We start from the raw sequence: 15,368 nt of genomic DNA on the forward strand, positions 1-15,368 counted from the left end.
AACAGAAGCAAATAGATTTTTTCCAAAGCCTACAGCTCTCCAACAGACATAAGAAAATAAAAAGGGTTATAATTTCAGAATTTTAACTCGAGTCATTGTTTTCATTTCAGTCTACTTCCACAAGTCTTTTCCATCTCTATGTTTATTATTACTGCTAGTGTTGCAATTATCCTAAGAAAGAGTTGTTTGATGTTATCCGTTTAATCTTAAGAGATGCTTTGTTATTAAATGATAAAGGCAAAAAAAATCACAATTTGACTAAATCAGTGGAAAAACCTCACTGAACTCAGACAAGACAGGATTTCATCCAAAACTAGACCTTGGATTAAATGCAAAAACTTTTTGGGGCATTTGGGTACAGCCAGTCCTTTTCCTAAAAGATTAACTTCTGACCACCATTAATCAACATATCAGTGCTTCAGGAATTACCTCAAAGCACTAAAGTAATGTGAGGATTTAAAGGATCTGTTTCTTACTAATTTGTGATGGAGATCCTGAAGTTTGTGGGGATCCAATTCCCCTGGAAAGTAAGATCAAATTAAAGAAAAAAAAATAAATCATATATTCTCTCTTCAGCTCACGTTTATGGGCATGTATCTTAGTACCCGCATGGTGCAGTTCTCAGCAGAGGCAGCTTTGAGCTTAAGCCATAGAGACATATTAATGGGATGATGAGGTGTACAAAACAGTAACTATAGAAACTACTAAGAACTAATTTATTTCTTTACTTATTTTAAACTCTGACCTCCACTGCAATTAGCTGAATATTATTATGGCTCCGAGTTATTGTGACAGTCTATCAGGATGTTTTAGGTCAGAACCTGATCCTTGTGTTGTTGATAACCATGCTTTCCTTAGAAGTATCTTTCTGTCCACAAGAGTCTGTCCCTCTTGTCCTTCAAATATGTTGGTCTGTGCCTGCAGACCATGACAACCCTGCTCCTGTAACATAGCTGGAGTTCACTTTAGGCACTAAACAGGCCTATCTTAGTGATTAATCATGAGTCACACAAAACCAAAAGATGCAGTTCTGAGATTTCATTCTTTACAAGTCAGTCTTTTTCAGCCCTTATAATCCATGTTACATGAAAGAGCACATTCTTTTTCACAGTATGTCACTTCTCATTTAAAGTAACAGAAAGTTTTGTCCTAAATATTGTGACTTCCTAATAGAAAGGTATGTTCTGAAACAAGCAGGACTGTAAACATCAGCACAAAGCACATACACCAGTGATAGTTAATTCCTGGCTTTAGAAACTGACAAGCTTTTCAGAAGCCCACCTATTTATGATCCAGATGAAGGAAATTAAGAAAGTGATTCCCAATGTGTTAGATGTACAAATTAACTGCACTGTGGCTTCCTGATACCAAATAACCATGGATATGTAAGTAATAATGAACAAATATTTAATGGAAATAACAAAATCAAGGCATGGTAGTGGAATTTCTAGGTTACATAGCACTGAGGAAGGACAGGATTCTAAACTCCATTTGCTGAGAGTATAGGACTTCCAATTTCAAATTCAAATTTCAAATACAACACACACACAAAAAAAAAAGGCACAAAACTGGTACTCTCTGCATCCAAATTTTGAAGTGTTTTCTTCCCATTATGCAGGACACTTATTTATGAGCACTGAACTTCACTTGAGTCACTGTAAAATCATTTATTTTATCCCCACCCAGTTTAACCAAGCATAGTTCATTGTGGCACTTTTACTTCTAACCAGGAATGATTGACTTCCAAATACAATGACATTGTGATTTGCTTCATGAATGCTTTCTAAAGTACTCTTTATGGCTGCTTTATAGTGAAGAACAACAAGTAAGCCAGAAGTAGAATATGACCTATTCTATGTAGCATGCCTTTACTAGGGTAAGACACCATCCAATGCTTTCAGTATTGAGAAATGAAAATTACAACATGCAGCTAAATTTATCCCTAAGATAATTCTATGCATCTGGGAGCATTTTGCTCAGGTAGTTAAAAACCAGGACATTGCATTAGTCTATTAAGCCTCCCAGTTTCCACTGAATAAACAGCTTCCATATGAAACAATATGCTTACATGTTCATATAGCTTGCTGCATTTCTCACCTTGACCTGGTGATGTCTAGTCTGAACCCTACACTACTCTCATTGAGCCTTTGTCTTCGTAGTGGCTTTGCCCTCCACCTAAAACTTCTTAATAGCACAGGCACTTGGAACAAGTTGCCACAGGATAAGCTTACAGAGCACTAACTTTTCCAAAAGCATTTTTTATTTTGCATTGTCTTTCTCTGAGCTAAATGGAAAGTACCTTATCCTTCACTGGAAGTGTGTTAAGCCTCTTGATATTTATCATAGGATATAGTGTATAGGAGTACACTGTGGTGATATGAGTTGGGCTGAAGTGGAGGTTAGGGATATGCAGGTCTGGGCTGCAAATGTACCTTTGCCACATTAGCTAGTGGAGCTAGCTCTGGACTTTTTATGTCTGGACCTGAATTTGCTGAACTCGTGCTAGGAGATGCAACACACTCACAGAATTCAGAAAAGTTTAAGGAGAGCCAACATACACTCTCCTATCTTACATTATCACTCACTGAAAAAAAATACCCTTCATTTCTGAGGATTTGATTAATGAGACAAGATAATATTCATAGCAAACCTCTTAGAAAGAAATATGAAGTTACTTTAACCTCAGTTACAAGACCTGAGTTATTGCCAGCCTCCTTCAGTCAACTTTCAGCAAACTGAAAGTATCACATAGGCCTTCTCCTTGTCCTCTTACAACTGTTTACAGGAACTATTAGCAGAAACAGAAATCTGCACCAATATTTCTATGCCTGAACCGTAGCCAGACATTGGCAAATTGTGTTTCCACAATGCATTATAAGCAAACTTAAATATGGGACCATTTAGTGATGACATTAAGAGTGCCAGTTCTCAAAGTGTACTCATATATACAGCTCTGTGAATGTATAGAAACTTCCACATATTAAAGAACTCAAATTTTTGAGCACCAAGAAGAAAAGCATTGTGGATATGAACAATAGTAATTGTTATTTAAATTCTCTACTACAGCCTGAACAAGATGATCCACCTTTTAATTGTGAAAAGTACAGAGCAGCTAGACAACCAGCTGATGCTAAAAGGTGTGGCAACCCTTGCGATTCCAGTGTGGCATCCAGTGAAATTGGCTGGGGATCTGAAGCATATTTTACTTAACATAATAAACATGACCTACAGAAGACATGGTCCATTCAGTTCTTACTTAAGCAAACTCTCATTTGAAGAGCCACAGAATAGTTACAGCAATTGCAGCTACAAGCCTGATGTTTGTGTCAACAAAAGGCAGAAAACTGTAACAGTGTACAGATTAGCCAAGTTCCAGCATTCGTATCTTAACAGTGGAGTCCCATTTCATTCAAACAGGCCTTTTGCTAATCAAGCACAACAAAGATTTGGCAACATTATTAAATGACATTCAGGTACACATGGCCAGAAACTGTTATTGCAAAAAGAACAGTTTTCAGTACCTGCTGGGATCTCAGGATGGCAGCATCAATCTCATCCACCTTCTGAGAGATCATGTCACTCACTAATCTGTAACGTTCATTGTCCTCTGTTATCATCCTGTCAAGCCCCTCTCTGGCCCTCCATGGCACCAGCTCCAGGAAGGCACTGCCAACTTCATTGAGAGTGTCCAGTAAGCCTTTGCTGTTCTTTGCTTCTTTTTTCAGCTCCTATAAAAGGTCATTTAAAGTAAACATGTCAGCATATGAGCTGAACACACACAGCCTGCACATGCTTTTTTTATTCTTTCAACCACTCCATAAGTCAAGAACTGAAATGTCCGCACAGACCAAAGGGATAAATTAGCACACTTATTTTCATCTCTGTTGTATTAGGATTTTGACATTGTAAGCTGTTTGACAGGAAGGTGGGTGATTCTTGAAGAGAATTTTCTACAGAATGTATCTTACATATATTTCTCCAGTCAGTATGGCAGTCTGAACTCTTTGTAATTTTATGAGTTGTATACAATTAATTCAGGTGATTTCCTAAATGTGCAATGACTAGATTAAATTTCACAGCATCACACAATGCTTCAGGAATGAGTTTTTACCCATTTAGAAACTCCCACTGCTGTTTCACTTCTTTTTATGTAAGAAATTTAGTGGAAAGATTATTTTTTTAATTTCCTCTCTCCACATCATCTGCACCATCCAGATTTTACTACAAATTTTCTTTTGGAATAAATTTTGTTAAACAAGATCAGTAATACATATATTTAAATGCCAACTCTTTTTACACTTTACAGAATTTTATCCATGTCGCAACTAAAGGACCAAAACAACTTTCTTTGATGATTTAAGAGTTTTCCCAGGATTAGGTAGCTGCTTGAATAAAAAGGAAATGTTGTGCTTCTCTTGTGCTAAAAATAAACCTCAGTCTGATTTCATAAGTGATTATAACAGATGACTCTGGAAAGTGAGTTGGATTCTTAACTACTGTTACATTTAGTCAAATGATGCGATGCCAAAATTTCTTATTCACAAACCACTTCATGCCAAACATAAGTTAACACAAAGCCTAGCTGCATCATACAGCAATAAGTAATTCACAGGTTCTAAAACCTACTTTTTGTCTTTCTTGTACTTGGCTTAATTCTTCACCCTTTGGTATTTGACTTTCATATGAGAGTAACTCCATCTCCACTTCATCAAGCCATTTGCAGAGTTCCTCGTGAGTTGAGTGCAGTTGACCTGCAAGCTGCAGAGCCTGCTCTAAAGTCTTGTATACATCAGAACTCAATTTTGTAATGTCTTTATATCTTTCTTTAATGCCTTCCAGTTTATCTTGAATTATTACAACTTCATCACCTAAAACAGAGGGATGTTATTTCCTATGATCGCAAATATTTAAAACAAAACGAAACCTAACCCAAATCACAACCTTCACCTATAACAGAGATCTCAGTATTTAACTTGTAGAAAACAAGATGACAAGGTCAATCCTCAACTACTGTAAAGTATCCTACCATCACTAAAGTTAACACAGCTATTAAGTTTACCTCAGCTCAGGATCTGTCCTTCTGTCTTTTTTCTGCTTTACTAAACTATTAGAAAGAAACACTTAAGATAAAATATTTAATTCAAATGTTCTTTTTAAAAAAAATATCCAACCTTAAATTCAAAATACTTCTTACAATGGCAAAAAAAAAAAAAAGTAAAAAAAGTGTTATTGAAAATGTGAAGGAAAAATATCAACAAAATACTAATTAGATTTTCAATTACAGCAATATTTGACATTGCTGTGCACCCTCATTACTATTCATTTGAAACACAACTCAAAAGGCTAAACCAAAACCAACATACTGAAGTTTATCAGTGCATATTCAGATTTCATTATATAATGTTTGAAACAGAAAAGGACATCCCTCCACCCCCAACCATGTCTGTGCCTTAAAGAGTTCAAGAATGCTAGAAGTACTGGGAAGCCAGGACAGATGTTGATCTACAGACCAAACATGTGTGCAACTGGAATGTAATTTTTCCCACAGTATTAGTTCCAATGGACAAAGCTTTCCTCTTGCAGTAAAAGGTAGTCTAAAATCTTGTTCATCTGTGGATGCCTGCAGGGAACTGACTGCATCCACTGCCAAACTGCCCTCCGTTATGAGTAATGTCCATAACTTGCTATTAGGAATGGAATGCAGGTTCGCTAAAATAATTTTCCACTGAAAATAATAAAAGATTCAAGGGCTAAACTCTCTACAGTCAAAAAAGGACTTTTGCTTACTTACATTAACAGTAAAACTGATGCCAAAACATATCTTGACCTCAAACCTTTATTAAAATAAGCAACTACAACTGCTTTAACTAGCAAATATGGACTAATATTTAAAAGTTCTACTTAATTTCTCATGAGCACTTGCAAGTACAAGATAAAAAGCCTGATGAATCATAGTTTTCTATAAGCTCTCACCTGTTGTTTGCTTGAGAAGCTCTAAGCCATTTTGTATAGCTAAATCAACATTCTGTTTTCTAAGAAGAATCTCTTCCTGAAGATCCTAAGAGAAAAGGCCATTTCAGACACAACAAATTATAATATTTTTATTTGGAATTAGCATATTAACACTTCAAAGGAAATATAATAATGAAAAATAAATGACGTATGGAAATACAAATAAAATTTTTAAAATGAACTAAATAATAAATGAACAGAAATAAAAATACCAGTAGTTCAGAGTGCTGTTTCTCAAGCAATTCTCTGTTGCAATCTTGGACTGACAATTTGCTCAGTTTATCATGGATTTCATTCAGCCAGTTCATCAATTCAACTTCGTCCTCCCCAAAAATCTGAGCATTGCTGTAAGCTTGCTGGAGAAGTTCAGACCTGCTGTTCATCTTCTCTTGAATCTCAATGTATCGGGCCTGAGAAGAATCTAGCTTTTCCTGCACCATATCTTTATCTTCCCTGGAGCTCATAGTCTTTAGAGACTGACCAGTGCTAATGGCCTGATGTAAACTCTTATTGTGAGCTAGGACATCATCTTCTAGGGCCTATATTTTTTTAAACAATGAAGAATAATGGAAAAGAAAAGCAGAAAAACATAAAAGAAACATAAGTTGAACTCAATGAAAACTGAATGAAAAAGGACATATTGCCAACATAAATATAAAAATCAAATTACAGGGAAAAAAAGAAAAAAGAACAAAAAACCGAGCCTGGTAGAACAGACATTCACCGCAACAGCTTTGCCAATTGAGTTGCACTTTACAGAAGCATCTGAAAAGAATGACACAAGCAAGCATGTGGTTTGTATCTTACTTTATGCTGAGAAATTTGCTGCTGCAGTTTGGAGGCCTGCGTTCCAATGGGTTCTGCATTTGCAAGCCTCTTCTCTGTGGCAGTCAGCCACTCCACTAGTGGCTCGAGAGCTTCATGGAACTGTTGTGCTACCACTGAGATGCCTTCCAACTGACGGTTCCTATCAACACGCCAAGAGAAAGGTTATTTTTTGTGATGAAGTAAGTGTGAAATAGCTAGAAAAAAATATGAAAGGCCCTTGAATCCTTTGCAAAATAAAGGATATAATTGTCTTGTTGTAGGAACCACTCATCAAATGAAATAGAAATGTATCTATGATACTCATGAAAACCAAGGTAAAGTTAAAATAAAATAAAATATTGAAAAAACACCTCCGAAGCTGTTTGAAACTCTGAGCTAATATGCAACTTTGGCAAATAAACAGAATATCACTTTATTCATATACCTACTGCTAAAAGTAATCTAGCACAAAATTCAGCATAGCATTGTTTTATACCCAACAGGACAGTTCTCAAGTTTCTTGCTGTCTTTAAGCATAAAGTTACATTCCCTTCACTAGTAAACATTTTAAAGTTAGACAAAAGATCTACTGAACCAGAACAAAATATCATGCTTCCTCAGCACTGCAAATATCTTTAAAGATTTGTTCAATGATGTGAACAAAACTATTTGGCTCTACTTCTGCATCTCTTGCTCTTGGTAAAAGCTCTCAACAAAGTTAGTGAGACAATGTTAATACAGCAGAGAGACTTGACCTCCAAACTAAAAAAGCAGTATCTAAAACATTTTTGTTTCAGATTATTACATTTCAGAGAAGGCTCTTGATTGCAAGAACTGCCTTCTCTACAAACCACTGTTGAACAAATCTCATTCAAGCAGACTTTTAAAGAGAGATCTGCCCTACATGAAAAACATCACAGTTTTTCAAATGGGGCTCTCATTCCAGATAAAAGCTATGTTTATATGTGCTTCCCAAGGCTAATAAACAATGTAGACTTCACACACTTAGCCACAGAACACTCAGTGAAGTACTCTACATAGTTTTCAAAATCATCCTCAAATCTCCTCTTCATTTCTAGAGACTGACCTAAGCAAAATGGATACAAGCTTGCAGCTAATAGATAGCTTTAGAAAAGCTGAAATTCAATTTTTAATCAAATATCTTTAGACTGGAAGAATAATATCAAATCAAACATGACATTCACCATGGCTAATGACTCAGATGCCTTCAATAAAAAAAAAAATAAAAAGAAAGAAGGAAATAATGGTCTATTAGTGGTTGACTCTGCTAATTAATCAATCATATTAGTAGCATGAGGTAACAAAAAAGGTTCAGCGTAAATGAACTAAAGAGGCCAGAAGCAGTAGGACACAACAAGCTGAATTCAATGCTATTCTAGCACCCAAATCCTAATACCCATTTGCTCTTCATTGCAAAGCTTCACTGTTCACTTAAATTCATTTTTCTTCAACTTTCCAAGTCATTTCTTGCTCTTAATTATACGCCTATTCAGGTCCCCATGTTATGCATACTCTTCCTCTCTCTGCTCTGAACAAGGTTGTCCTTTTTCAGATCCCCACCCAGAAAACACGATTAGCAAACCTTTCAACACAGATTTCTTCAAAGACAATTCACAGTTCACAACGTTCCAGGTATTTTATACACCAACAACAATTTGTAAATCTAAGTGTGTGGATACATAGATACCATGAGTATGCTTTTGGCGGTTTTATTTTTTCGGGGGTTGGTTGGTTCTTTTGGGTTTTGTTTGTGGTTTTTTGTGTTTCCTCCCCAGCATAAGTACATCAGCAACCAACAGTATGAGGATCAAGTTGTAGAAACTAATTATATGGACAACACCAAACAGAAACATGGAAGAACTGAGTGCTTCCTCCATAGCAACATGTCAAGATTTTGAAGTTCCAAGAGAGTGTTACTATTTAAATGTAAAATTTGCACTTGATCCAATGCAAAACAGGTTCTTGCATCAAGAAATCTGCATTCTAATCAACTAATGGAGATAAAATATTAAGAAGACACATATGAAATTAATCTTAGCAGACTGTAGCATCTTAGGCTAAAATTTTTAAAAGCTTTCGGTCTGTTCAAGTTACTTTGTGTTTCCTTCAGAGGTTCTATTATATCAACATCGAGAATGGCAGTACTTACACGATTTCACACCTGGGAGTTCCACATGCTGCTTCTAATCATCTATCACATCCTATGTATACATTTTTCAAATATATGAAAGAATTTCAAATACCTTGTTTCAGCTTTACTGAGCAGTGCATCCCATCGACTATCCAGGAAACTCAACTGTTTCAAGATTTTCACCTTATCAGCAGGTTCTGCTGACTCTGCAATTTTCTCCCCTTCACGCTTGATTACCTCAACGGTAGGCTTGCGGTCATCCAGCAACCTCTGGAGAAGCTACAAAGAAAGCAATCAGGCACCAGGTTATTAGAAACGTTGTAATAACACAATTGCAAAAACAGAAGGAACTAGACTTCTTGAAACCGTGTTAGAGCGATATATTGCCTATATTGTGATGAAACTGAATAATGCTACAGTGCACAGTGCAATACAATGTGCACTGCACGTCCAACACAGGTTCATTTCAGTTTCTCAATTGTTTTGCTATGAACAGCAGAGTTTCACGAAGCCCAAACAATCTCCTTGGTTTCTATGTGGCAAAGATGTGCGCAGGCCAACGAGTGAACATGTAGAGGAAAAAGTTCCATTTAATACCACTGAGGAAAACAAGATATTCAGAGTATCTGATACATTTTATAGGAACATTTCTGAGAAAGTTACATGCCCTTCTAGATCTGGAAACACAAAGGTAATTCTGACATATAGTTAGGAAAACACAATAAATAATACTATACAAAAACTATTGTACAATCAACTCTCTACTTATCTGAGATACGATCTAGTCCAGTAAATTCATTTCTCCGCAAAGAATAAAACACACCTTTGTCTACAATCCTCCCTTCCTCCTTTCTCTAGCTGCCTTTGGTAATAGTAACATTTTGCCTTTGTAGATATCCCAACATGACAATCCCCTGGCACTACTCACCATAACTTCATATTAAATCTCTGGGTGGCAGTGGGCCACACAGTACAACTGCATGGAATGTATGTTTCATAAGCTACATTTTAGTTCTTTTTGCTATAATCATTATGAATATTTGCAAGAGTTGACAACACTGATAGTACTTCTACATTAGCACAGGCCATTTCCCAACAGCATTCCAACTAATTGCCAACAATGATCAGGTCAGAATCAGGACCAAGAGCCAAGTATTTAAGTCTGTAATCTGCAATATTACCTTGGAATTATTACAATGAAACTTTACTAGTTTTTATTTCCTACTTTTCAAATGACCAAACACTTGATTTCATGCTTTCTCTTTTTCCACTAGATCTTTAACAATCCTTTCCACATAGTATTAAGAATTCTAACGAAAGCTCAAATTGCAGTGTCATAGAAAATGAGCCCTTCTCCCAACCTTAGACAGATTCTTGAGTATTGAACAGATGGCTGCTTTATACAACTTGGCACCCTTCAATGTCATATAATACACTTGACCAGATTTTATGTTTTGCCAAAGCCTGAGAATTTATTCTCATTGATCCAGTGGAAGGAGAGATATTCTGAACTTATTTCACTTACTTTCTGTTCTTGTATTTGGGCCTTTACAACTTTGAATTCAGCAGATGGTGGTTTCTGATTAGCCACAAGGTCTTCTGTATCAATGAGCCAGCTAAGAAGAGATTCAAGGGCATCCTGAAATCTCCCACAGTGAAGAAGGGCTTCCTGCAATTGCGCAGCACGCTGGGCAACCTGAAAAAAAAAAAGCAGAAGATCAGACTCGACTCACCTTTTCTTTTCATGTCTGTGAAATTACTAGCCAAAATCTGTAGAACACCTGGCAATATCACAAACACTCTCATTTTCATATCTGTTCATAAGAGCACTATGGCACAATTTAGCATTCATCTCTCAGAGCTACAGACATCAAATGAAACGAGGTTGACTGCCAGAAAATCAGTAGTAGTTCCTTATTACAAGAGATGTAAGCCTGTTTTGTATAGCTATAGTATTATGAAGTATATTGACAGGATGTTTGTGTACCAGATCATCTTTATTTTCCTTATAAAAAGACTGAGCCAGAACCCAAAGTAGCAACTCTTAATACAGGGCAATAATCCATCCAATGGGAAGAAGACATAAGAGAGGAGAAGGCAAATAGGTGAACCACAGGTATCTGTTGTTCTGCTGCATCACTCCTTCAGGAAAACAGAGTGGAGAAAAATGAGTGCCATTTCTACTTCCCACCCTTTCCATTTTCCAAGAGCAGCTACTGCTGGAAGAGGACTCTTCAAAAGCAGAGAAAATAATCTACAGCCACTTTTCCAAAGCAGTGGTACCATCTCATGTCTTAAGCAATATAATCCTATACAGTATAAAACAATTATAAAGGAAATGTGCCACTAGTCACACAAAGCTGAGCCGTCTCATTGCTCTGTGCACTGCACAGGCACAACAGTGTACATGAACCAATATAATACAGAATGAAAAAACATCAGAACAAAGCCTGAAAAACAACTACTTGAAAGTGGCTGGCGACAAACGACATAGCTACCTTTCCCATTAAAGTGTCACAACTCTAACCTCTTTGATTGGGTTATCAAACTTCCCTGGTCTGCTTAAGCAGGAAGGAACACCTCGTCCTAGAGGAGTCTTTCCTGAATAAAAATCCAGGACAGACCTACAGAAAGTTTGACAAAACCTTATAGATGACAGTAATAGCTCTGGCTACTAGTGATACAAATCTTATCCTCAGAACTACCAACGAGTAATATAATTCCTATTCTTAGAGAGTATTTAATTTCCTGTATTTTGAAAGACGTCAGCAAGCAAATAATCAAAAAGCAGAGCACAACAGAAGCAGAACAGTGTACAAAACAATAACCTTCTTATTAAGAGTCTTCCATCGGGTGTTGACATCTTCAAGGTCATGTTCAAGGTTTTCTGTGGTGGAACTTTTAGCAGCACTTTGAATAAGGCCTTGACCCAACCAATTTACCTCCTGTTGTTTTACTTGTAAGGGTTCAATTTCTTCTTTCTGAAATACCTGCAGTTGAAATACAAAACACACATGAAGTATTGTATCTTCTGACATGGTAGTTACATCATGGTATGCAACAATAACAACATGAAAAGCTGAAAATTAGTGTTTGGAAGAAAGGAAACCATGCCTCATCAGCACCTTCCTAAGAAAAAAATCATTAATGTAAACAGAAAGGACTCAATCTAAACAGAGTAAATGCAATACACCACAGGGAAAATGACACTCATTTCCATGAGTAGTTTTAGACAGGAAGGAAAGGGATTGAGAGAGAGTAGAGTGACAAAAAATTAGGACAAAAGAAGAAGTTAAAAAAGCAGTAAAGAAAGAGCTATTTTAAAGTAGCTTTTAGAAGAATATAATGGTAATAAGTGAGGAGGAGGCATTACAGATGCTGCTGAAACAGTATCCCAGCAGACGCCCAGGAGAATGGGTTTTCATTCAGAGGGATTTCTTGCAAATTACCAGGGCTTTGAACCTACCCAAAAGGGCAGTTTGAGCAGTTCTCCGTTTGCTTTATTCTACTCTTGCAGGTATTTAAACTTTTTCAGAGCCAGATTATTACCATTAGCAACAGCAATGTAAATCTCCATTTGTATTCAGCTGCATTAGGATGCACTGACACCAGTGTCAATGAGATCAGAAAATGGCCTGAAGCCCCTGAATTAATTACACAGGCCAGTGAAAAATAACCAATGAATAAACAATGCTAAAGAATGCTCAACTTTTGACCCTAAATCCTTCTATTTCTATAGCAGCATTCAGTAACAGTTTTAGTGTACACTTAGTGCATTCAAAGCAACCTTTCTCAGCATCCTGAAAAGCAGGAATAGCTTTGAGCATACCAGTGATTCTCCTCTTTTGCACCAAACACAGCGTGCCAAGAGATTGCTTTTAAACCACCAGACCTCAGGTGGCTGAGCATGCTTCCACCAGCTTGACAAGTCAATCTAGAAGCTAGAGCACTTACACTAAACAGGAGGGGTCAAATAAATGAAGCAGCCCTCAGAACTTTGTTTCTACTGAGAAAAAAAAAAAAACAAAAACCAACCCTGAAAACTGTAAGACCGCAGTTACATGAAAACAGAGTGCAAGCAGCTGGCTGCTCCCAGAAAAAAGGAAAACGCTTGTGTTTTTCTTGACTGTAGGGTAGGGAGGAGGCAGAATAATATTTCCACACAGAATCAAAAACAAATTCTTTTTTTATGTGCCATAAAGCCTCATCTTTCTGAGAGCAATGTCCTACCACAGAGAGGACTGATCTCCATAATCTGTCCTTTAAAGATACATGCATTCCTCGCAGAGAGAAGCTTAAAATAAATTACAATTATTGCTGAGGCCAAAGTTTACTAGAACAACTTAGCAACAAAGCCTGAAGTATCTCAGATTTCAACCAGAGTGGGAAGAAAAAAATTACAGACCCGACAAACACCCTTTCCTTATTACAAAGCTTCACTTCTTACTCTCTTACTTCATCCACCACTTTCAAAGCACTGCAAGATCCTGTGCTTGTAAAATACTACCATAATGTCAGAGCTGCTCTCTGGCAAAAGGCAGCCTTCAGAAGAGGCGGTGAGCCTTTAATCTGCCTGCTTTGGAAACCACAACCACTCTTGCTTATACCTTGATGAGTAAGGCTGTTCAGGCTGAACACATGGCCTGTAGCTGCCCTTGAATGGCACTGCCCGTAACAAAGCTCTGTACAAACAGCCAGCGCCAACACGGGTTCAGAGGATGCACACTGCATCGGGACTAACAGCACCAGCTGGTGATAAATAAGCCTGCCCCACAGAGCTGGGAGTAAACACCCCCTTCAGAATTTGTCCCCAGTTCATGTGCTGTACTGACCATCTCACTATTGTGGACATGCCATGTGTGCTACGCAAATGACACTGATTACTGCCTCTGCCAAGTTAATAAAAAACCCCCACATTTTTGCAACAACAAAATCTGAAGAAAGCTTTAAACAAATATCTTTAAGGCTGCATTACAACTATTCAAAATCTATGGGGATTTTGGTTTTCGATTTGTTTTTTAATTACCTTGTTAGACAATAGGCCATTGCAGACTGTATCCAAGGTTTCTTGGATGTCAGTGGTCCAGATACTTCTCCCTGGGAAAGCTTTTGGACAGTTTACGGTACTACCTAATTCAAGCTGTTGAACAGAAAATGCCATTTCATTTGAGCCTGCACGTGCAGTACTGGATTCCTCTGTATCAGGTAAAATCTCATATTTTGCTAAATCCAAGTCACTAGTATTTACAGCAACATTCATGTAATAAACATCTACGTGAGGAAGCGCCTCATCTGTGTGATCCTCCTCTACTGTTGTGTCTTGTGTTTTAATTTTTTTATGAACTTCATATCCATTTTCCACTTCTTTTTTGTCAAGGGAAATACTTCCATTACCTTGAAGAGGATCTTCATGTGACAGAGTTTTCTCTTTGAAACCTTGTAAGTGAGAGTATTCCCCCTCCAACTCCTCCTGATCACTTTCACATGTCTGAGCATTGCTTTGTTTTACTTTTCCAGCAGGTGAAACATCATGCAAAGCCAATCTGCAGCTTTCTTTGACAGGGAGGCTAGTAGTTGCAAGCAGTGGGGTGTGCTGCTCTCTGCAAATTGCTGGAAAATATGGTCTGAACTGACCTACTGCATGGATATCTTCTGCAGAAGATAAACTTCGGGTCTGAGTTTGCTCCCCTGCTAACAGTGTATCTTGTTTTTCTTCCCTTTCTGTTGGAGGGCTGCATAAACCAGAATCATCCTCTTCTGAGGTAAGAGAATTAGTACCCCATTTGCATTTGCCCAATCTAGCTGTATCTGACATATCAGCAGTTTCATTAAAGGAGCTTTCACTTTTATTTGTGTAATCTGAAAAGTTGGGCGGAACAAGCATTCTCCATGATCTCCTATGCTCCTTCTTTTCTGTGTGAGACTTTGCTTTAGGTAATGCAGCTGTCCGAATTATATCACTGTTCAGTTTGAGTGCATCAAAGATCATTTTTTCATCTAACTTGTTAGCTTCACGGCTTCGGAGCTCAAAAACACTGGAAGAAGTAAGGGCACCATTGGAGCACAAAGTGCTGATGTCCAGTGTTCTATGACTGTAGGGTAAAGTCCGGTCAGTGAAATGCCTCGAGGTGAGGCTGCCCTTGGAGCCCGAATCAATCTGTTCATTCAGCCGCACAGTGTCATAGATGGACCTCTGGGGAACGTAGCAGTCCTCGATATTTAGATCTTCCTCTTCTTCCCCTTTGCCAACACATGGGGGATTCTGACGTAGACAGTCTGGCCTGCTAAGTGGCTTCCCCATCCTGAGAGTACACCACTATACCTCTGTTTTCATGGATATACGGGAAACATTCAAAAGACACTAGCACTCTACAGAATTACAGTAAACTTGTCCTTA

General features: G+C 37.6%; 1 protein-coding gene across 9 annotated transcripts in view; it reads right to left on the bottom strand.

Moving 5' to 3' along the window:
- The window catches only part of DST (dystonin), a 296,528-nt gene that overhangs the window by 56,976 nt on the left and 224,184 nt on the right, over positions 1-15,368 (bottom strand). For 8 of the 9 annotated variants that reach the window (XM_057414085.1, XM_057414090.1, XM_057414089.1 and 5 more), the window contains 8 exons: positions 11,800-11,961; positions 10,497-10,667; positions 9,084-9,250; positions 6,820-6,979; positions 6,225-6,551; positions 5,974-6,058; positions 4,627-4,868; positions 3,522-3,728 (listed from right to left, as the gene is read on the bottom strand). In XM_057414085.1, coding sequence (XP_057270068.1) covers positions 3,522-3,728; positions 4,627-4,868; positions 5,974-6,058; positions 6,225-6,551; positions 6,820-6,979; positions 9,084-9,250; positions 10,497-10,667; positions 11,800-11,961 — 1,521 coding nt within the window. The remainder of the gene's footprint in view (positions 1-3,521; positions 3,729-4,626; positions 4,869-5,973; positions 6,059-6,224; positions 6,552-6,819; positions 6,980-9,083; positions 9,251-10,496; positions 10,668-11,799; positions 11,962-15,368) is intronic. The other variant, XM_057414093.1, reaches the window with a different exon arrangement.

Source organism: Pezoporus wallicus, unplaced genomic scaffold (assembly GCF_028554395.1).
Source record: "Pezoporus wallicus isolate ANWC-B61680 ecotype Strahan unplaced genomic scaffold, APGP_CSIRO_Pwel_v1 contig_6428, whole genome shotgun sequence".
In the NCBI taxonomy this organism is placed as follows: Eukaryota; Metazoa; Chordata; class Aves; order Psittaciformes; family Psittacidae; genus Pezoporus; species Pezoporus wallicus.